This window comes from Typopeltis vanoorti, chromosome 9, assembly GCF_054136105.1.
Source record: "Typopeltis vanoorti isolate ZY-2024b chromosome 9, IOZ_Tvanoo_1.0, whole genome shotgun sequence".
In the NCBI taxonomy this organism is placed as follows: domain Eukaryota; kingdom Metazoa; phylum Arthropoda; class Arachnida; order Uropygi; family Thelyphonidae; genus Typopeltis; species Typopeltis vanoorti.
Window position 1 is genome coordinate 40,069,295 of NC_143557.1, and position 24,757 is coordinate 40,094,051.

The 24,757-nt window shown below is 35.4% G+C and overlaps 1 protein-coding gene across 2 annotated transcripts in view; it reads right to left on the bottom strand.

Moving 5' to 3' along the window:
* Prp31 (pre-mRNA processing factor 31) overlaps positions 1 to 24,757 on the bottom strand; it is a 274,807-nt gene that overhangs the window by 134,655 nt on the left and 115,395 nt on the right. For both annotated transcript variants that reach the window (XM_090398337.1, XM_090398338.1), the window contains exon 7: positions 3,774 to 3,825. In XM_090398337.1, the coding sequence (XP_090254463.1) occupies positions 3,774 to 3,825 (52 nt within the window). The remainder of the gene's footprint in view (positions 1 to 3,773; positions 3,826 to 24,757) is intronic.

Here is a 24,757-nt window from a genome sequence, read left to right on the forward strand (position 1 = left end):
TATCTTGTCTTTATATGAAATCCTTTTATTTAAAACTGCTAAAAGTGTCTATATTACCATATATATAATAAATCATTTTATGCATTACTGTTAAATATATCCATATTACTATATTTTAAAAGGGCTGAAAAGTGGTATAAGTTTGTATGGCGCATCTTAACTAAAAAATGAAAAAATTGATGCATGAACTATAAAAAGTTGGCCACCCCTGGGCTAGAGGAACCAGAACAAGGGGTCATCCCTGAAAGTTGAATAAAGGTATGGTCAGTAGGGGGTGTGAGTACTAGATTTTTTGCTTGGAGAGTGGTGAATGAGTGAGTGAAATTGGTTGCCGCAGTCAGTTGCGAGTGCTTTTTTCTGTTAATTTGTTCAAGGAGAGGTAAGATAGATTGGGTCTCCGGCAACGAGTCTTAACTCCATGGAGGTGCCCATATTATAATACGTATCAGCCTGTATTGAGATTTATGAAAAGAAGAAAGAAGCTCCTGTTAAGTCATCTCTTTATAATTTCACAAGGTCATACAGCTAAATTAAACATTTTTTAAATTTCTATCTTCTCATACCATTTATTCTGTATTATATTACTTTGCATTAATAATTACATACTGAAATCTAATTTGTGTGTAAATTCTGTAACTGATAAATGCAATACCACATACACATAATATAAACACGTAAACAATAGGGCATGATTAACAGGCAAAGGGATTAAATCTAACTAGTAAAATTCAAATTATGTGCAGTTTATGGAATGTAACTATTACGTAAACCAGAGACTGCCTGTATACTGAACAGACTTGTAAACAAATAGGCAAACTACATCCCTGTCTTACATCTCAATTAATTTTAATCTGTTCTGTTATTTATTATCTAATTATAACTTTCTGTGTCTTTATATAAACTTTGTAGAGCTTGCACTAGTAATGATATCTTTTTTACATTATACTCTAATTTTTCTTTATGCATTTTATCAAAGGCTTTCTCATCATAATTTATACAATGACAGATTATAGAAAATATATACATATTGATATCATCTGAACCTGATCTTCAATGTCTAAAACTATTTTTCTTCTGAGAGTAGATTGATTGTAATTTGTCTTTTTTTTTCTCTTTTTTCAAAAATTTACCCTATATTTTGTAACCTGTATTTCATAAGCTTATTCCTCTGTCATTTCCACAGTCATCTCTATCTCCTTGCTTAAATGCAGATATAATTTTAGCTTTTGACCAATCTGATGGAATTTTACATTTAACAATCTTGATGAAAATATTCTTTACCATACATCCAAAGCTCTGTATTTATGCCATCTAATCCAGTTGATTTTTTTTTTATATATACCTTTCTTTCTTGTTTCTTTGAGTTCTTCCAGTCTAACTGGCTCTATATACTGATTTCTTCATTGCTATTTGGGTGATACCATAGTAGCTTTGGGTGATACCATAAATTCTTATTATTATTATTCAGGACCTCATGGAGTCACATGATTAATTGTGGGGGGGGGCCACATTCTAAACAAGACAAATCTATCACATGACTCCTTAAACTCATGCACCTTTGTGCTCTCACCACCATACAAGCAACGCATTCCATGGTTGTCCGTGCGGTTAGCCTAGTGGCTATGTGCTTCGCAACCATATGCCTGGGGAGGGAGTGTCCTAGGTTTGATTCCCATCGACAACATGAGGAGCTTAAGGATATTCCTCAGCCATAGCTAAGTTAGTAGGTCTTGGGTGTAGACAGCAGGGTCCCCCCCCCCGATTCAAAATGAATTTAAACCATTTTCCTCCATAGTTGCACATTTAAATATAAGAGACTTTTTCTACAACTGAACTGATCTTTAACCAACCTGACCTATATAAATATGTATAAAACTCCTAATTACAAGAAACTTAAATGAAGTCCTGCCTAACATCCACAGAGGGCACTCTTCCTACTGGGACCAAGGCTACAAGTACAATCATTTCCACTTTCTTTGTATATAGCAAAAACAAACAAAATACTAGGAGCATTAAACTAGCATTTAATTTCATTTTGCTATGCTTTACTTCCACTAAATGCTGACATATAAATGAATGTCAAAATCGTTGATGAATTTTATTGTCTGCTGCACAATCATTACCATGTTTATTCGAGACCTGAAGCAGCTTGAAAAAGTACCATGTTTCAATTTAGAGCAGGGTTTCCAAATTATCTCTTATCCAACCAAAGGTACTAATCTGCCATAGGTGTGTAAATTTTTTTTGTGGATTGAAGAGTCATTAAAAAAATAACTTTAATTTTTTAGTAATAACTTATTTCATATTATTCACTTATATATTTCTGGCCTGATTGACAAAATGGATCATCTGCCAGCTCTTCAACCAATGGGAGTATGGGTCAAATCCATCTAGAATGTTAAAAACTTGAAAGAGCTTTTCAACTGAAGGTGAGAGCCACCCTTATATGAAAGTAGCTTAGCTCCCCCACTTCCTCTGGATGGGGTTTTCATCCCACAAGACAGAAAAACTGACCAGAGAATACATGCAATTAATACACAATGCACACTAAGTGTATTAATGTAATCATTTATTCATTAAAGAAAGGAGAGAGTAAGTTTTGAATTGTGACATGATTCCCTCATTAGTTGTGCATGGTGTGTGTGTGTGCCTCAATCAGTAAATAGTCAATTTGGTATGCATACTACAGAAATAACGTTGACTGTTGATTAATTAGGGTATTGTTTGATGTAGATTGTCAAGTACTGAAGAGCACACAAACAGGAATGAAGAAAGATAGTATAATTTTTATAGAGCTCAATAACAGGTGTTTCTAAGCCAAATTCCTATTTACAAAACAATCTCCATTCTACACACCCACATCCTAACCACACTTTGCAAACGTAAGCTGAAAGGAACATTTTGGACATTTGATTCCTCGTTGCACACCCAAAAACAGCATAACAGCATTCTGATTTACTTTTAACCCCTTCCACATGTTACTTTTCCCCTACTAACTCACTGTACTGATATCACTTCTGAAATGCATCATCAACTAGAAATTCAAATTTTGTCATTTTTTTTTTTTTGTTTTTAATATTCTTGTAGTCTATAACAAGCAAAGAATTTTTTGTATATTACTTCTCTTAGCAATAATGTACAAAATTCAGAGTTTAATGAAATCATTAATGCTGTTCTCGAGTGTACTTTGGAACTTTTTTTTTTTAACAAGCTTATAGATTGGATATTTTCAATACCTGTTAATTTTATATTATTTGCTATCATGACCACATAGTTTTCCTTTTCTTTTCTTTTCTCTCTGGTAAAATGTGTAACATCCATAAAAAAAAGTTGAATTATTTTATAATTTTTATTATTTATTTTATTATGAAATGCATTATATATATTTAAGAATGGTAGCAATTCACTTTGTACCCACTGCTGTATTTTATAAGATACCAAAATACATATAACTCATTTACATATACTGAAAAACAACAGGTACAGTATACACACATCTCTACATAAATATACTTTGAGCACAATACAAATATTGTGAATGATATTTTATAGGATATCAAGATGCATCCACTCATCTAAATGATTAAAAACATCAGCTTTTGCTTACTCATTTAGTGTCTGAAATATTTAGTCTATTCATAAAATATAAATAAATATGTGTAATAATTTCTTTAAAGAAAAATCTTTAAAAAGATTATTACACAGAAAGAAATTTATATACAAAAATAATTTAGCAAAATGAAGAAGTCTTAAAACAAGTTTTTGCAACTTACCATATCACAAGCCTCAAAAATTGTTTGCAGTTCTTCCTCTGATAAAAGCTGACTGCAAGAAAGGGGAATTAAAGCAATATTATAAGTGGCAAGAATAAACAACTTAATAACTATTATTGTAATTAACTAAATACTTAGACAGTTTCCCTACTTGGTTACAATGTGAATTATACTCGACAAGAAATAATCTTCTCATTTTAATTATATACCCAAATCTAAGCATGATGGAACTTCATGACCAGTCTACTCATACACAGAGTAGACTGGTCTGTGAGGTCAACAGAGAGTCTGTTGACCTCACATTAATTGCCTTACAAAACCATTATGAAAAGGATCACTATCCAGACTAGTTTCAACCTTTATTGAGATCTTATCAGGTAGCTACACCCATGATCCAAAGGTTAAATAAATGCAGAAGTTATATTTTCCATATAGAAGGAGCAAAAAGGTGTATTGCTTTATTATTAAATGCTCAGGATGAGAGATAGTCGTGGAAAGGTTTTCTGCTTAGTTACAATATGAATTATACTTGACAAATTACATTCTTGTTTTAATCCTATACCCAAGCGTAAGTATGATGTAACTTCACAACTAGTCTCTTGTATATAGAGGCTGTAGATTTCGATAAAGGTTGAAACCAGTCTGGACAGTATCTTTCCCATAACTGTATTTATTTTATGTATTTTTATTTCAATAATCACAGCACAAAAAAGTAAACAAATAAATAAACAAATATAGAACATAAAAATAAGTTGAGGAATCAATCACTTCACAGTTTCAAATAACATGCTTTTTTTTGTTTTTGAATTAACATAGTTCATAAACTGATATCACAATTTCTTTAATGCAAGTTAAAAATTCACTAAAAAATAAGGAATCTTCTGGATTGGAAAACAAAGACATCAAGGCAGTCAAATAAATAAAGAATGAACAGAGGATGTTGCTGACATAGAACGAGGACATAAAACAAAGATGGAAGGAACATTACTATCATCTGCTAAACTAAACCCACCCTAACAAAGCTTTGCTCAACCTATTAACAACAGGTCCTGTGCCAGAAAAAAACAGATTGACCAGTTGCCAAAATGGCAAATACCAAAACCACAGGACCTGATGATATCCAGGTTGAATTGTGGAAAAGATTGGGTGTGACCCTCCTGACAAATCTTTTCCACAGGATCTTTGCAGAGAGAATGCTACATGCAAAATATTTCCAAATTAGACACACAAAAAAAAGTCTTCTGGCCCTGATGGCATTCCTCCAATTGTCCTGAAGGTTTGTGCACCAGAACTGACTCCTATCCTATGTCACCTCTTACTACACTGGTATTTATCCCACAGGTTGGAAATTGGCCTATGTTCAACTCATTACCAAGAAGGGTGACAAATCACTGCCATCAAACTACCACCCTATCTCACTGACCTCAGTCCTATCTAAAGTAATGGAGAGAACCATCAATTCCCAACTACTATACTACCTCGAAGGTACCCAGCTAATAAATGATCACCAGTATGGATCCCATCACTGCCAATCAACAGGAGATCTACTCTCATATATCACCCATCTCTGGACATAGTGAGAGGTTTGATGAATCTCAAGTGGTTGTACTTGATATCTCCAAAGCTTTTGACTGGGTGTGGCACAAAGGCTTACTAAACAAATTCCCATCATTTGGTTTGTCCCAGGACTTCTGCAGTTGGATTGCCAGATTTCTGTCTGGGTGCACAAAATGTGTGATGGCAGATGGTTCCTTTATCCTCTCACCATTCAACTAATGCCAGGGTTCCACAAGGTTCTGTTCTCTCACCAACCATCTTCCTTCTGTATATCAATGACCTACTTCAGTTGACCTCCAACCCAATACACAGTTTTGCAGATGACAGCATGTTGCACTCCTCCCTTTCATTTGATAAACCTTGCTCAACACAAATCACCTCAACCACCACTGCCCTCAATTCTGATCTCCAAGCCATCCTCCAATGGGGGTTCAGATAACCACATCAATTTTAATGTTGATAAAACCCAGTTCTGTCTTATTTCTTACAAAAATAATCACGTTTTTCTAGTATTACCTTTGACAACATCCAAATTTCCAGACAAGATGAGATTTCTCTTCTTGACATCACCCTGATATCAAGTGTCTCCTGGCATAAACACATCACAACCATTAAATTTTGCCGCTTCTAAAAAACCAGGATTTCTCTTTTGCTCAAGACATCACTTTTGAACAGCTGTTAACCTTAAAGAAATTTACCCAGCTATCAAATACTGCTCTCACATTTGGAGTGGAGCTCCTAAAGTTCCCTCAGAATGCTTGGCTCAATACAGAGGAGAGCAATTAGATTGATAACAGCTGCCGTACTTTCACACAGATGTTTAGTATCTGCAATCTGTGTATTCAATAAATATTTCCACGGCAAATGTTCATCTGAAATAGCTCAATAATTCTTCCACTCAGTACTAAGCCTGTTGGAATGCGTACAGCTGCTGTCCAATATCCTTTCACAGTACACCTTGAAATATCCACAGAACAAGTTGCTTTTCTTCCTTCTTCATACCTGCTACTGTTATTGTGGAATAGTATTTTCCCCTTATAAGTTTAGTTTCCTAAGGAATACAATATACAGGCGTTTAAATCAAACATAAACAAGTTTCTCCTTTCATAACCCACTACTCATACATGGTACTAACACACTATAGGTTGACTAACTAACCTCTTGTATTCTTACTAAATAGCTTAAGGAAATTACAACGTACGATAGAATATACATTAAAATAAATTTCAGAACACAAGGACTACATCCATTTTCACCAATACAGCCACTCTGGTTTTGCAGACCATGCGCTGGATTCCTGCCATAGAATATGATGGAAAAAAGCCACGATAATACACCATAGTAAATTCAAATACAAAAGGCTTTTCATGGAATCAGCCTCAGCCCTAAGAAACAATCCAATATAAACAAATTTGGATGCATGAGACTGCCTCAAATTTGGGAAACCTACATCAGAAGACCTTCAGCCCAATCAGCCAAGAATACCAACACTGCCCGGTAGGGGGGGGGACCATCAGGACTTTTAGGAGAAAGAATAGCTTCCTGCTTCGTTCCTCATTTACTGTGTGTTGTGTTTGCGTGCACGTGTCTTGTATTTAAGTTCCTGTGATAATGGCAACGTGATGTTGCCGAAATATTGGAAGTGTATTCAAATTTATTTTAATGTATATTCTATTGTACGTTGTAATTTCCTTAAGCTATTTAATAAGAATGTATAACCAACGTCTAAGCCTTTCGACGAGAATAACCTCTTGTACTTGGGCTCAGCATAAAAAAGGATAGCTGGAGGAAAGATATCTGATACCGTTCTCTAAAAATAAATGAGACTTGCGGCTGCAAGAATTTCAGAGCCATGAAACTCATCTCTCACACATTCAAAATATGAGAATGAATGCTTAATCAGAAATTTCAGGAAGGAACAAATGTGGTTTTGTCTCAGAAAAACTTCGACTGATGTATACATTTTCAGAAATTTTGTAGAAAGGTACAAAGATAACAAAAATACTCTACATTTAGTATTTATTGATGGAATCTGATCTGTGAAACCTGAAAAGGGCCTCAAAAATGCCCTTATTAAATTGATGAATGTCATCATGTACAGGAATGTCACAACCAAAGTGAGAGACCCAAGAGGGTTGGAAATCAAGTGGGAGTATATCAAGGATCAGCACTAAGATTGCTTCTGTGTAACTTGGTCTTGGACTATGTAACAGCACACATTCAACAACTTGTCCCATGAGATATTTTATATGCTGATGACATTGTCCTGATGAATGATAACCTAGATTTATAGTTGGATGTCTAAATAAGCAGAGGACAGCTCTGGAAACTGGTGATTTGTAAATTAGCAGACAGAATACAGTGCATGTGCTGTGCTTTTTTTAATGGCACTAACAATAACATCATATACTTTCAAGATACCCCCACCCCCAACTCAAGATGGTTGACAGCTTCAAGTACTTGGGCTCAGTCCTCACAAATGATAGCACCACTGATGGAACATTGCATGAACATTAGCTGTATGAAATGTAAAGCATTGTCCACAGTATCATGCAACAGAAGCATGCCTGGCTGCAGGTGGTGACTGCAGGCATTACCATGCTGGACAAAGTGCATAATGAACAAATCAGTGGGAACTTCAAAATTAGATCTATTGTTGATAAAATAACTCAGCTACAACTTAGATGGTTTGGACATGTCACGAGATGCCGAGTAGATCACATGATGCAGAAGATGATGGAAGTGAGGTGAAAATATTCTGTGATTACGGAGAGCTGCTGACCACAAGTGAAATGGGATAATGTTGAAGACAAAGAAAAAGAAGTTAAAAATTCACCTAAAACATTCCATTCACACTGGTCCATATGAAACTTTTTGACTGTCCTTGACATTGCAGCAAGGCAGAGCTTTATCATATCACTAAATACAGTATGAAGACAATTAGAATCTATGTGCTATATTTGGAAATAAGTAGTATAATTACAGACAGCTGATTAAAAACACTCTTGCATAATGAAAAGTACCTACCCTCCTTTAGACACTATACCGGATAATACAAGCCAAACAAAGCTTTATTGTAGCTGCAAAGATAGCAGCATCTATCTAAGCTGGGTGCAGAAACAAGGCAATATATGAAATGCAATATTTAAAAAAGCAAATAAAGATACACACACACATCTGTAACGTGAAATCATAATTGCATTTGAGATTTTCTATATCATTAAGATAGTTCATCATCATCAAATTCCTGACATGTACCCTCAAGGGGTGTTCAGGATATGATAGTACTACATGAAAAATTTACATCATTACTAACTTCCTATCTACAATTTTCCTCCAAATCAGTCTGTTACTTGTCAAGACTCCAATATTATCATTATCAGATCTTATATTTCTATCGTCTAACGCACATTGTATCGTATCAATCCACCTATATCTTGGTCTTCCTCTGGGTCGTTTTCCTGCCACCTGGCAGAGAACACTTGTTTTGCTAATCTTTCCTCGCCCATTCTGTGTAAGTGACCATACCACCTGAGATTAGCTCTGCTAATGCATTCCTGGATGCCAAGGAAGTCAAGCTCTTTCCAAATATCCCCATTTTTAATATGATATTGCCATTGATGCCATCTGTTCACGCCTCTAATCTTTCTCAGGACTCTCATATCTGCAGTCTGTATGTCTTGGGTCAAGTGTTTTACTTCTGACCCAGCTCTCAGATCCATAAGTTAAAACTGGTTTGAACACTGTCTTGTATACAGCTAATTTAGTGTTCCAACTAATTTCCTCTCTTATTCCATATGAATTTATTCAATTGACTTCCTACCATACCAGCTTTGTTGATTCTGTTGTCTATTTCCATATTTACTTTACCATCTTCAGTAAAAAGCGTGCCTAAGTAGCTGAAATATTTTACTTGTTCCACAGGTTTCCCCGTTCACAACACAGTTGACATTTTCAACAATTCTACCCATTTTCATTGTCTTTGTCTTTTTATTGCTGACCTTCATACCATATCTATTACAACAGTTATTCAATTTAGTCAAGCAATCTTGCAAACTTGTAGCGGATTTATTTAGAAGTATAACATTGTCTGCATAAAGCAAAGAGCTGATATTAACATCTCCAATTTTGATATCATGTTTAATACTGCTTTCCTTCATAACGTGATCCATATAGATAATGAATAACAGAGGGGATAATGTACATCCTTGCCTCACACCAGATTTAACATTAAACCATCTTCCTGAACTTCCTTCAATTCTAACTGCCGACGTACGACTCAAATACAGACTAAGTATTGCTTGATATATTGCACCATTGACACCATATAACTGTAGCGTATTGAATAGCTTCTCTCTTGGCATCTTGTCATATGCCTTTTCCAGATCGACAAAACTTAAATACAGATCTTTGTTATATTCCCATGCTTTCTCAACTATTTGTCGTAAAGTGAAGATCTGATTCTGACAGCCTCTATTTTGCCTGAATCCAGCTTGTTCTTCACCAAGCTTTTCTTCCACAATTCTTCTTCTCAACCGTTTCTGAAGTATACTTGCATAAATCTTACCAGGAACACTCAGTAGGGAAATACCTCTGTAATTCTCACATTCAGTTTTATTTCCCTTTTTTATATATGGGTACTATTAGAGCTCTACTCCAATTATCGGGAATTCGTCCCTCTTTCCAAGCTTTCTGAACTATGCAGTGCAGCCACTGTAAGACTCTTATACCACCATACTTCAGTATTTCTGGTCGAATATCATCTACTCCTGCTGCCTTTCCACATTTCAAGCCTTTGATGGCTTTTTCTACTTCAAGTATGGATATGTATTCCTGACTGCATGCCTGGTCAGTGTTTTTTTACCACTGTGCTGTCATCACTACTTGTTTCATTTAGCAATTTTTCAAAGTAATTACTCTATACTTCAAGGATATCTTTTTCTTCTGTTTTCATGTCATCTTTTTCATTAATATCTCCTTTTACAGCACTCTTTCCTCCATTTCTAAGCTTCTTCAACAACCTCCAGAATATCTTACCCCCTTCTTGATATTTATTTGCTATGTTCTTGCCTCCCATGACTTTTGTTTAGCTAGTTTTACACAGTGTTTCACTTTCTTACATTTGTCTCAGTATTCTCTAAGAGCAAAAGCTGACTTATTTTCCAGGAACTTTTGATATGCTTCCTTCTTTTCCTTCACTGCTTCTTTAACTTCCTGTGTCCACCATGGAGTTCTGATTTTTCTATCCTTGCACACAACCTCACCACATGCCTCTCTGGCTGAATCAATCAGGGTTTTCTTCAAGGCTTGCCACTGAATCTCCAAGGTTTGGTTCCTGTTCTCAAACTCTTTCATTTTTTTCTACAATAATCTTTGTATATTTTAGTCTACAGTTCACATCTGAGAGCTGCTCAACTTTTATTCACTTTTTACAAATAAAATTTAACCCAAAACATGTATGTGCCACATACTGTATGTTGAAAACATAAAAAAGCGCACACACTATACAGAAGGGACATATAATAATATGTCAAGCAAATTCCTGCTCAAAACAAAACATGAGAAGCAACACCTCACTGTGAATGAATTCATGGTGTTTTTTTGCTGAGAGGGGCACAAAGCAAATTATGAAATTATAAAATCAAATGATGAATGCAACTTTGCTGCAAAGTACGAATGTTCATATGTAGTGTAAACACAGTGTGGAAAGATAAAAATGTTTATATAAGCATCAAACTAAATATCCAAATGTTTATTTAATCATGGCTTGAACCACAATGCTTAATGAATGCCAATGATCTAAAGAGGTGAATGAAAAGTTATCACTTTAGAGCAAAAACTTGAATTAAGAGAAATGAGATAAGAAAACATAAATTATATGTGATTCTGGATTGAGCTGAATGAGGCAACAGTGCAAACTTTTGACAGAAATGTTTAGCAATTATTAAACTTACATTCGGAAGAACTGAGTGATAACAACCTTATTAACATCAATGAACAATATGTATAAAAAGAACAAGATGACTGAAATGCAGAATAAAATGTAACAAGGTAGATAACTTTTAAAGAATTTAAATCACTGTTCTGAGTTGTTGAAACTTTAAAACACCAACTTATGGATATTGATCTTAGTATGGAAGTCCACTGGAATGTAGACAAAGTTACAAGATATATACACAAAGAAAAAGAAACAAAAGTTAGTGCAAAGAATCTTGTTCAAATATTTCTCATAATTTTCTTTTAAATCTTAAAAACATGTATTTTTATCATAGTTCAATTCAAAATACAAGGTGCTAATACAATTTGTCACAGTATGAAAACAGCAACAAATAGTTAGTAGTGGAAAACAGTTTAAAACTGTAATAGACAACATAAAGAACTATATGAACCAATTGATGTCATCTATTGCTTGATACAGAGAGGCTGATGTATTAATTCGATCTTAAAATGACTGGCTCCCAGATTTTTGATAAATTGATATAGCCATACTTGTGTAGGTTTGGGAAATGTTTTAAAGTGGCTGCTGATTCGAAAAATCATGTATCAAATAATAGATGGTGACAATTAAGACTTTAGAAATTTTTTTTTTTTACCTTGGGTTTATTATACGTTAACGATACCAAGAAATTTCATACTTGGTTTTAATCCTTTTCCCAAGGAAGCAAAACAAAGTTTTTGGGGTGAAATATATTTACGTCTGAGCTACTTGTATATAAAGGCTACTGACTTCATATGACTTGTCTTAGTATCCCATAATGCAAAGCACACACACTCCTTTCAGACATGTATAATACAATGCATAATGGGAAGGGTCACCACCCAGACTGGTTTTGACCTTTATTGAGGTCTCATCAGTGGGAACCAGAGTTGGGAGAGAGATAACAAGGAATATGCTTTAATCCTTTTCCCAAGGATTAAAACTTTGTGCAAAACAGTAACCAAATTGTTCAAGTTTCTGTAAGAGTTCTGACCACTTATACTCTTGTGTTTTCTATAAATTTCCTTCTAAAGGGTGTCCTAAAATTCACGCAAGATTTAAATTTAGCGCCATTTGTGTGGTAAAGTGTTGCCAATGAGAAAAAAAAGACAGCGTGACAGCTGACAGTTCAGAGTTATTAAAAATGGAGTGCTACACGAAAGAACAACGCATTTTCATTGTTGAGCAATATTTTAAAAACAATGAAGGTTTGGCAGCTACAGTTCGCAATTTTTGTACAAAATATGGTCGGAATACTGATTTAACTTCATCAACTGTGAAAAGACTAATTAAAAAATTCAAGGAAACTGGATCGATTAGTGATCTTATACACTCTGGCTGTCCTTCAACAAGTCGTTCAACAGAAAACATCGAAGCAGTTCCTGAGAGTGTTGCTGAGAGTCCAGGAACATCAATTCAGCACCGTGGTTTTGAATTGGGCATTTTGAGAAGCTCTCTACAGTGTATTCTCACGAAAGATTTGCATCTATATGCTTACAAAGTTCAATTGACTCAAGAACTGAAGCCTACTGACCACACACAGCGAAGAGAGTTCGTTGAATAGATTATGGAACAACAACAAGTGGATGCTTATTTTTCGAAGAAAATCATCTTCAGTGATGAGGCTCATTTTCATCTTGATGGCTTCATTAATCGACAAAATTGTCGCATTTGGAGTTCAGAAAATCCACGAGTGATTGTTGAGAAACAAATGCATCCACAATGTGTCACTGTTTGGTGCAGATTTTGGGCTGGAGGCATCATCGGTCCATTCTTCTTCGAAAATGCCGCTGGTAAGGCAATAACAGTTAATGGTGCTCGCTATCCCGACATGATAATCCAGTTTTTTGTGCCTAAATTGCAAGATATGGATGTGGACGACATGTGGTTTCAACGAGACGGTGCCACATGCCATACAGCCCGAGAAACAATTCAATTACTGCATGAGTCATTTCCTGGTCATGTAATTTCCCGTTTTGGTGATCAGAATTGGCCACCCAGATCATGTGACTTAACGCCGTTGGACTTTTTTCTTTGGGGTTTTTTGAAGTCTAAGGTTTATGCCAACAAGCCCATGACCACCCACGCCTTGAAGGAGGAAATTGAGCGCTGTATCAACGAAATTCAGCCACATTAATGCAAAACGGTCATGTAAATTTCAACAAAAGAGTGCGTATGAGCCAGCAAAGCCGTGGGGGCCATTTACCCAATATGCTATTCCATGCATAACCCTATAATGTATACTTTATGAATTGCGTGAATTTTGGGACACCCTGTAGGTCTTCCCCAGCAGTATCTTTCCTTCTACTCTTCTGTTTTGGAGAATTTCAGGAAACGTTTTAGTAGACATTCTGTACACACATCCATACCAGTTAAACTGTTTTTCTTTGATTCTTGTTATTATGAAAATATGTTTGTGTGTAATTCTTCTCTGATCTGCTGCTTGGTTTTTATTTCATTCTATTATGTTTCTTGAAATTCTCCAAAACAGAAGAGTAGAAGGAAAGATACTGCTGGGGAAGACCTAGAAGGAAATTATAGAAAACACAAGAGTATAAGTGGTCAGAACTCTTACAGAAACTTGAAACTGTTCAAGTTTCTTACAGAAAAAGAACTGTGGAGAGTACCAGTGAGCTATTTACTCTTACTTTAAGTTCTTTGGAGAGATGTATTTTTTCATATTTGTAAGTTAGGTAGCAAGACCACCTTAGATTGTGTTTAATATTTTCTTCATAATTTAGCCTGTTTAGTGATCAATGAGCCTAAGTAATTAAATTTTATAACTTGTCCCAGTTTATTTCCTTCCACTTCTATATTAAGTTGTTCTCCATTTCTGCCTGATACTGTTTTGGTTTTACTAAAATTTATCTGCACAGCATAGTCATTACTGTTTTTATGTAAGTTTTCAACCCTATACTTCAAAAGTTTTCCTTATCATGTATAAATAATACTATTATTTACATACTGGGTGGCTATAAATAATGAGGAGGTGTTCAGAGCCCTGTAGCATAAAATGTATTGGAAGAATTCAACCAAACTTGGTGTAAGTACACTCTGGAACATGGGATTTTTATTTACAGAAGATAAAAAATAGTATAAAATTCTGTCACCAGAGGACATTTAAGGCTATAAGCATGTGGTTTGAAATTAATTAAACAGTAATGGCTAGAAAAGACACAAGAAATCAATTTTCATGTTCACATAGCTTACATATGTGGTTCAATATGTCCTCCTTTCAGATGTTCTAAGAACTGCATTCTGTGAATGACATTTTCTACGGTGAAATGCAACATATCTGCATTGATTTGTCTCACATGCGATGTTATTCTGTCTTTCAAGGTTGCTAAATCAGGAACATGTCCTTCATACACCAAGTGTTTCAGATGGCTCCACAACCAAAAGTCACAGAATTTGAGATCAAGCGAATGAGGTGGCCATGCTGTGGGAAATGAACAATTTTTCATTCTGTGTTCTGTGAAGTGTTTTTGTAACATTCACTGTACTGGCAATCCAATGTGAAGTGGTGCTCCATCCAGCATGAATATGGTAGAGTCAAGGCATCTTTGATGCTTCAATTGTGGAACAACAAAGTTGCGCAGCATCTCTCGATACCTAACAGCAGAGACAGTACAAGTCACTGGTCCTGTCAGGAAAAGTTCATTGAAAAATACGGACTGATAATAAACAATGCAGTGAAATCACACAACACTGTGACTTTTGGTAAGTGTAAAGGGGGTCTGATGGAACACATGAGGATTATTCACAGCCCAAATGTGGCAAATATGTGAGTTAATAAATTTAGTTTAATCCTTTATCCAAGTGTGAGCAAACAAAGTTTGCGCCTGAAAGTATCTTCAGGACTGGGGTAAGGTGGTACAACACCAGGGCACTCCTTGCAAAGGTGGAGCAAGCTACCAACACTCCTATCTCAGCATCTCCCATAATGCAAAACACATCTCCTTGCGGATATGTCTAATGTTATGCATTAAGGGAAGAGTGTTGGTAGCTTGCTCCACCTTTGCAAGGACTGCCCTGGTGTTGTACCACCTTACCCCAGTCCTGAAGATACTTTCAGGCGCAAACTTTGTTTGCTCACACTTGGATAAAGGATTAAACTAAATTTATTATACTCTAACCAAGTGAAAAATAAACTTTCAACATCTTACTCTAAATCCAGAGTAATTTATTAAAAAAGGGTGGCACACCATTTGGCAACTCCTATAGGTAGAGATGACCTGCTAATGCTTCTGCCTGGTATCTCCACTTGGGCCTGGCTCCCACTGAAGAGACCTCAATAAAGGTTGAAACTAGTCTGGGTTGTGGCCCTTCCCTTAATGCATAACATTAGACATATCCGCAAGGAGATGTGTTTTGCATTATGGGAGATACTGAGATAGGAGTGTTGGTAGCTTGCTCCACCTTTGCAAGGAGTGCCCTGGTGTTGTACCACCTTACCCCAGTCCTGAAGATACTTTCAGGCACAAACTTTGTTTGCTCACACTTGGATAAAGGATTAAACTAAATTTATTATACTCTAACCAAGTGAAAAATAAACTTTCATCAAATATGTGAGTTAATACTTCCATTCAAATAAAAATGAGCCTCATCACTCCACAAGATCTTCCACAGCCATGCATCATCCACATCCATCATTCACTACTTCATATCTGCTAACTCTTTACAAAGCCCAAATCTGCCAAGTCATAGAATGTTGCTCCCATATTTGGGGATGGAACACAAAAATCCTCTAAGATTGCTCAGTTCTATCCAGAAGAGGGCAATCCAGCTAATGATCCCTCTCTCACAGACCCACTTCAATCCCTTTCCTATAGATGTTCAGTTTCTGCCTTGTGTCTCTTCAGATACTTTCATGGACAGTGCTCTGCTGAATTGGCCACTAATATTCCTCAACTCTCCTCAAAAAGCATTAAAATAAGAGCCAATGCTAACCACGACCTTTCACAGTCTATCTTAAAACTCACCAAACCAATTTCACTGCCTCTTCTTTTATTCCATCTACTTCTGTCCTTTGGAACAGTCCTCTCCACTCTGCTTTCCCCAAAGATTACAACCCTCAGCTGTTCAAACAAAATGTGAACAGACTTCTATTCCTCTTGCCCACACACACACAGCATTAGCGTGCAATAAATATTGTGGCCTTTCATGTGTGGAATAGATAAACACACACACACACACACACACACACACACACACACACACACACACACACACACACACACACACACACACACACGAGGCATGTTCAAAAAAAGATTGAACTTTCTAAATAGCATGCCAACTGGCACGGAGAGCACATAATGCAGCTACTGAAGACAACTAGTGGCAGGTTTTGACAACAAACTGCGATTTATCCCATTCCGCTATTAGCATTAGTCATCGAGTTATATTCGCTGAAGTGAGCAAGTGCACAAGCTGTTCGTCGGATTACTGACAAAGTGACAATGAAAGAGCTCAAAGAACAACGCATGTGTGTGTGAAATTTTGCTGCACACTTGGTAAAAATTTTACAGACACATTTCACTTGCTTAAGATGCAATCATCGGAGTGGGTGGGGAAAGGGTTTCCTCAACCAAAAATAGCACTGATGAGTTGATCAAAGATCAAGGTATTGTTGGTTGTGTTTTTTGATTGGGAAGGCATTGTCCATTATGAATTGGTACCACATGGTCAGATGGTAAACAAAGAGTTGTACCAGGAAGTTTTAGTGCGTTTGAGGGATGCTGTGCACAGAAAGAGGCCTGAATTGTGGAAAAACCACTTGGATGTTGCACCACGACAATACAATGGCTCACACGTCGCTCCTCATCAGTAGATGTTTTGCCATTAAATTGTTGTGGATTCTGTAACTAATATACAAAACACCAAAATTAGTGTATTTAATGGAAACATACCTATAAGTATATTTGATATAGTAGAGGAACACAATACACCTCTTGCAGCTAATGAAACTGAAATTGGAAACACTGAAGACAGTCAATCTGCAGTGAGAGGTAAGAAGAGAAAGATTTGAGTTGCAAAAAGGAAAATAGAGATGCAAAGTGGCTCAGAAATTTTGGAAAATAATATGTATTTTACTAATTATATGAAGAGCCAAGGGCTTCAATTCGGCGACATGAACTTATTTAAGTTAAGGGATATTACATCCCATACTGGGTAGTGACCTTCTCTCATAATGTAGAACAGTAATACAGCTCCTAGGAGCCAAGTTCACATTATGGGTAAATACCAAGAATAGTGATCAGAGTTTGCTCCACCCTTACTATGAGTTGCTTCAGTTTGCACTACCAAATGGGTCAGGTGTTGCACTATCCAGGTATTTGCTTACGCTTGGAATCGCCGAACTTTATATAGTTTCTATATTCGGCATGAAACTCTGAGTTTCTTATTCGGCTGAGAAACAATATGGGATGTAATATCCCGTAACTTAAATAAGTTCATGTTGCCGAATTGAAGGCTTTGGCTCTTCATATAATTAGTAATTTATTAGGACACCTTCTTGGCAATTCTCATAGAAGGGATGTAAGTTCTATTCGCTACAAACTTGGTATTAACTAGGTCTACCTACTCACTGATGAGACCTCAATAAAGGTTGAAACTGTCTGGGTAGTGACCTTCTCTCATAATGTAAAACAGTAATACAGCTCCTAGGAGCTAAGTTAACATTATGGGTAAATACCAAGAATAGTGATTGGAGCTTGCTCCACCCTGATTATGAGTTGCCTCAGTTTGCACTACCAAATGGATCAGTTGTTGCACTATCCAGGTATTTGCTTACGCTTGGAATGGCCGAACTTTATACAGTTTCTATGTTTGGCATGAAACTCTTTGAGTTTCTTATTCGGCTAAGAAACAATATGGGATGTAATATCCCTTAACTTAAATAAGAATATGTATTTGTACCAAAATCTAGAAAAGTAATTCAAACAAGAGAAATGTAACTGCTATGTACAAAAATGCAAACTTAGGAGTTATAACCAATTTTCAAACGATCAGAGAATTATTAAAAATGTCTCATTTTTAATAATTATTGGAAACTCAGCCACTTAGAACGACAGCCTGCATTTATTGCTGGGAATGTGGAAACCATACAACTAAAACGTTACATACACACAGAAAACAAAGAAAACTGAATAATGAATTCTACTTTCTGTTAAAAGAAAAATATAAGTGAGAGTTTGCAAATTTTTTTTTTAAAAAAACAGAAAAAAGAAGATGGTTTTGCTTAATCAGAAAGAAGAGGAATGCATACGAAACATTTTACAGTAGATCCACAAATTAAAGAATCAGTACAGTGACACATTAACTCTATACCCTACATGGAAAGCCACTACCTATGTGATAATACTTCAGGCATGCTCAGATGGAGATAAAAGTCTGGCTGACTTACAAAGAAATTATCAGCAAGCACAAGCTGGGGAAAAAAAAAGAAAAAAAGAACCACGTGTGAATCTCATGATATACTCACATATTTTCAACAAGGAATTTATGCTGATAAGAATTTTTTTTTGATATCATTTGATCTATAAGCTGTCTTGCCTTGCCCTACGGGAAATTTATTGATTTTTTACTATAAATCTAAGATAATAGTTGCAACTTTACAATTTGTGAAATTGGCAATGAAAATGTAGACTGTTTCTCCTGGCAAGAAGGTGATGCCCACCATAGGCAAACAAGGTAGGTTGACGTTTATTGAAATATCTGGGGAAAGAAAAAAAAAAAAAAACTACTTTGATTGATGATGACAACTTGGAATTTATGTTTTACTCAGATATTGCTGTGGGCAAAACAAAAACTGTTATATGATTGGAATATTCTTATAGGCTGTACAAACGTTTAAGATAAAAGCAATAAATCACAAATTCTTAACCTGTGACAACACTCAGAATGAGAGTGATGCTGCACATTCAGTCATTAGGAAAAATCCCTCAAAAGTGGTCCAACTGTTATTCTTCAGCAGTGTGGCACTATAATATGAACAGCCAAAAAACACAGTCCTCCATACCAGGAAAACAAGTTGACTCATTCAGATTTCACGGACTTAAAGCACTCAAGTCGAATGATGGGTACCAATTATGCTAAAGATGTTCACAAATCCATAAAACTGAGTGAGATGAAAGTGCTCAGGTTTGAAACCATTTTTTTTTTTTTAACTCTTACACAAAGACTCAGAATTTGGAGAAATTAAGGTCCAAAAGAGAAACGCCAACACCAATCTCATCCTGCAGCAAGCCTATTCAAAATATTTATCCACAGACGGGAAAAAGAAAGCCGACAGTTTAGAATTAATTTGCTCAAAATGTATTTCACAAAATTATACCAATATCATCGAATCACTGTTTTCTTAAGTTTCTTTGTTCCAATTTGGTTAGTTGTTTCTTTTTATGTTATTATGCATAACTATTTTCATATACAACTGAAGAGTTAATAAGTTTAACAAACATAGGTTTAATAAGCATACATTTTCTCTTAACATTGTAATATAAATATAATATAAATGTAATATAGTGTCATAGATGGAGAATTAAGTAGTAGTAGAGAGGTTGAGATGTATTTAGCAAAGTAGAGTAGAGTGCCCTCCTGCGATGAGTCCTTGGACTCTCCCTGGAGGTGTTATGTAATAATAATAATAATAATAAATGTTGGAATAAAAGTGTAATAAAATGCAAAACAATAATTTATTCTATTGCCTTTGAAACCGTCATAAATCAAAAAATGAATAGATTGAAAATGGGAAAAATGACACAAATCAAATAGGGGTAGTTGTTAGGTTTAACATAACCATCTACATTACTTCTAGAGAAACTGCAACAAGCACTTTTTGATTGGTTCTTAGTTAACTTATGCTTAATACTATCATAAATAATTAATCTTAAAATACACAATTTTCTTTCCTCTCTTGAACAATTTCATATTTTTGACTCGTGTTATTTTTCTTGCTGGAGTGTTATATATATATATATATATATATCACTGCTGTTGTTGTTCTCGTCCCCTTCTGTCAAATTCTGAAAAATTATTTATTACTCATCATTATTTTTTTAAACTTTTTGTAAACAATTCCAAAAAATTTCAGCCCAAGATGAATAAAAATCAAGGGAAGTGTGAGGAGATACATTTCCTGTGCAGACAATCAACCTATTTAGAGTAGATATTAAACAGAGTTATTCTGATCTGTCCAACCCAATTAGACTAAAATTCTTTGAGAAAATCAGTCTAATTGGCTTGCTTTATCTAAATACACATCTACAGGTTGCATTATTACATAATGCAACCTGTAGATGTGTATGTAGATAAAGGGTGCATTATGTAATAATGCAACCTGTTGATGTGACCAATTTTGACCAAGAGGACGACTGCAATGCAGAAGTTGCTATTTGATTGGCATTACTATACAAAATGTGAATTCTCTCTGTAATCTGCATGATACCATAAGTGCTGCAAAAACCTGTTAAAACCTTTTTTTAACAAAAGCTGTTCTAAAAAATTTTGCATACAATAAAATTTTGTATTTGTATACAAATTCAGGCAATAACAATCAAGGAAAAGATGGAGTAGCCATAGTATTCAACACAAAATACGAGGCTAATCTTCTTGAATGGAAGGTAGTCTCAAGTAGAGTGATGTGGGCAAATATCAGAATGGGGAACTGGACAATGAGACTCATTTGTGATTATGGTCCCACAGAAGGTTCTACTAAGGTAGAAGTGGAGGAATTTTTTGATGCTTTAGAAAAAGCAACTGACACAATGAAAAAGGAAAAGTTGGTCCTTGTTGGGGATCTAAATAGCAGAGTAGGAAATGATTGTGAGACATACAAAAATATTTTGGGAAAATTTGGAGAAAAGAGCAAAGCTAATAATAATGGCAAATATCTGTTGGATTTCTGCTCAGGACATGGACTGGTTATTACTATGTTCCAACATAAAAATGTGCACAAATTCACATGGAGAGAAGAGGCAAGGAATAAGAAAATTCTCATTGACTATGTTATTGTTGATAGTGATGTTTTCTCCCTGGTGCAGGACACCATAGTGTACAGAGGATTTGAAATTGGAAGTGATCACTACTTAGTCTTAAGCGGGATAAAATTGAATTTCATATTGAAAAGAATAACATAAGAAAGTTTTAAAGCGAATAAAAGTTGAGCAGCTCTCAGATGTGAACTGTAGACTAAAACCTTGGAGATTCAGTGGCAAGCCTTGAACAAAACCCTGATTGATTCAGCCAGAGAGGCATGTGGTGAGATTGTCTGCAAGGATAGAAAAATCAGAACTCCATGGTGGACACAGGAAGTTAAAGAGGCAGTGAAGGAAAAGAAGAAAGCATATCAAAAGTTCCTGGCAAATAAGTCAGCCTGGGCTCTTAGAGAATACAGAGACAAATGTAAGAAAGCTAAACACTTTGCAAAACTAGCTAAACAAAAGTCATGGGAGGACTTTGGCAAGAACATACAAAATAAATATCAAGAAGGTGGCAAAATATTCTGGAGTTTGTTAAAGAAGCTTAGGAATGGAGGAAAGAGTGCTGTAAAAGGAGTTAGAGATGAAAAAGGTGACATAAAAATGGAAGAAAAAGATATCCTTGAATACTTCAACACGCAGTGATGACAGCACAGTGGTAAAAAACACTGACCAGGCATGCAGTCAGGAATACATATCCATACTTGAAGTAGAAAAACCCATCAAAAACTTAAAATGTCGAAAGGCAGCAGGAGTAGATGATATGCGACCAGAAATGTTGAAGTATGGTGGTGTAAAAGTCTTACAGTGGCTGCACTGCATAGTCCAGAAGGCCTGGACTATGCAGTGGGGCAAATTCCTGATGATTGGAATAGAGCTCTCATAGTACCCATATATAAAAAGGGAAATAAAACTGAATGTGAGAATTACAGAGGTATTTCGTTACTGAGTGTTCCTGGTAAGATTTATGCCAGTATACATGAGAAATGATTGAGAAGAATTGTGGAAGAAAAGCTTGGTGAAGAACAAGCTGGATTCAGGCCAAATAGAGGCTGTCAGGATCAGATCTTCACTTTACGACAAATAGTGGGGAAATCACGGGAATATAACAAAGATCTGTATTTAAGTTTTGTCAATCTGGAAAAGGCATATGACAAATTGCAAAGAGAGAAGCTATTCAATATGCTACAGTTATATGGTGTCAATGGGGTATTATATCAAGCAATACTTAGTCTGTATTTGAGTTGTAAGTCGGCAGTTAGAATTGAAGGAAGTACAGGAAGATGGTTTAATGTTAAATCTGGAGTGAGACAAGGATGTACATTATCCCCTCTATTATTCATTATCTATATGGATTGCATTATGAAGGAGAGTGGTATTACACATGATATCAAAATTGGAGATGTTAATGTCAGCTCTTTGCTTTATGTGGATGATGTTTACTTGTAAATAAATCCGCTACAAGTCTGCAAGATTCCCTGACTAAATTGAATAACTGTTGTAATAGATATGGTATGAAGGTCAGCAATAAAAAGACGAAGACAATGAAAACAGGCAGAATCGTTGAAAATGTCAACTGCATTGTGAACGGAGAACCTGTGGAACCAGTAAAACATTTCAGCTATTTAGGCACGATTTTTAGTGAAGATGGTAAATTAAATATGGAAATAGACAACAGAATCAACAAAGCTGGTATGGTAGGAAGTCAAATGAATAAATTCATATCGAATAAGAGAGAAATTAGTCAGAACACTAAATTAGCTGTATAAGACAAGTATTCAAGCCAATTTTAACTTGTGGATCTGAGAGCTGGGTCAGAAGTAAAATTGTAGATACGAAGTTAGTAATGATGTAAATTTTTCATGTAGTACTATCATATCCTGTACACCCCTTGAGGGTACATGGCAGGAATTTGATGATGTTCTAAAAAATTATGACAGCAAAGTAGGAGCTTCTAAATTGTAGCTATCCTGCTAAATTCTCAGGGCTTGGCTCACTTTTTTTACATACGAAGTGCTTTTTTATGAGATAAACTAATGTTCTAGTTAATTAGAAATCATATCCACTACATTCTTGACAGTATGTCCTTGAAAAGGTTAGTCAATCTTAACAAATCTGTTAACCATTTTATGAAGAGGATACAAGTAAGAAGGACTAGCTATACTGTGATTTATTTAAAAGACTTCCAAGTGTTCCCTCCCTTACTCTTCAGTTTCAGGAATCTTCAAAAGAGTTCAGTATTGGGACTTATTATTAAACATATTTATCAGTGATTTAAGTTCATGTATTAATAGTAAAATTTATCTTTGTTGACAGAGTAGTTAACCATTCACATCATCTTTAGTACGATCTTAAGAGTGAATATGGAAGTGGAGATTAAAATTCAATTTGGAGAAATGTAAATATATTCAGCTTGGTAATGAAGTAGGATCAGATGGATGTAATTAGAACGTGAACGATTTGGAAAATGTTACGGAATGCATGGACTTGGGTATTATTGTGGATAAGGAATTTAATATCATAGATCATATCAGGAAGGCAACTAATTCTGCACTATGGATTGTTGGTCTAATTAAAAGGTTCTGTACATTTCTTGAATTTACTCATGTAAAATGCACAGTTCTTTAATAAATTATATATAAATTATTTTGTATATTGTATTGTAAAATACTGATAACATGAAAGCAGCCAAGAATTAATGTAAATTATTTACGGTCCTTAGCCACAATTTTGCAGTAGCACTTCATTTCCAACATTAGACCTTATGATACGTATACAGCATATAATCCACAACTTGGCTCGCTAACATCAGTTTCAATGTAGTTAGCATCCTAATGCAAGCTTCACTGCCTGAAAGAAATTTCTCCAACAGCTAAAGCTATGCTCTGCATAAATTATGCAAAGACAAAAATACAAATTGCTAGAGTTGATAAGGGTAATGCTACTGAAGTCCTCAATACCAGTGACTATAACTGGAAAATTGATGTGTTGCTCAGAGATCACACCAATGCCAGATTACGACTCCACTAATTCCCCCTCCCGAAAAAAAAAACATTAATAAGACTTCTTTAAAATGTCACATCTTGGAAAAACCTGAATTAGTTACTAAACAAAACTGAAACCTTTTACCTCCCCCTACACACACACAAATATACAGTCTGCCTAAAATCCATACTACACCCAATAACCTTTTCTGCTCTATAGTAGATGATATTGATTCCCCCTGCACACACACACACACACTTTAAACTTGCCAAACAGTTAGCTTTTAACTCTCTTATGAGCCATACTTCATCTTCAGTTAAAAAAAAAAAATTTAAAAAAAAACCCACCCACTTCAAATCTTTAATTCAAAATTTAGTTTTAAATACTACTGATATCACGGTGAGTTTTGACATCACCTCTTCATTTACCAATAATTCCGATGCTTTACTTATAAAAAAATTTTTTTTCACTCCTTAACATCAATT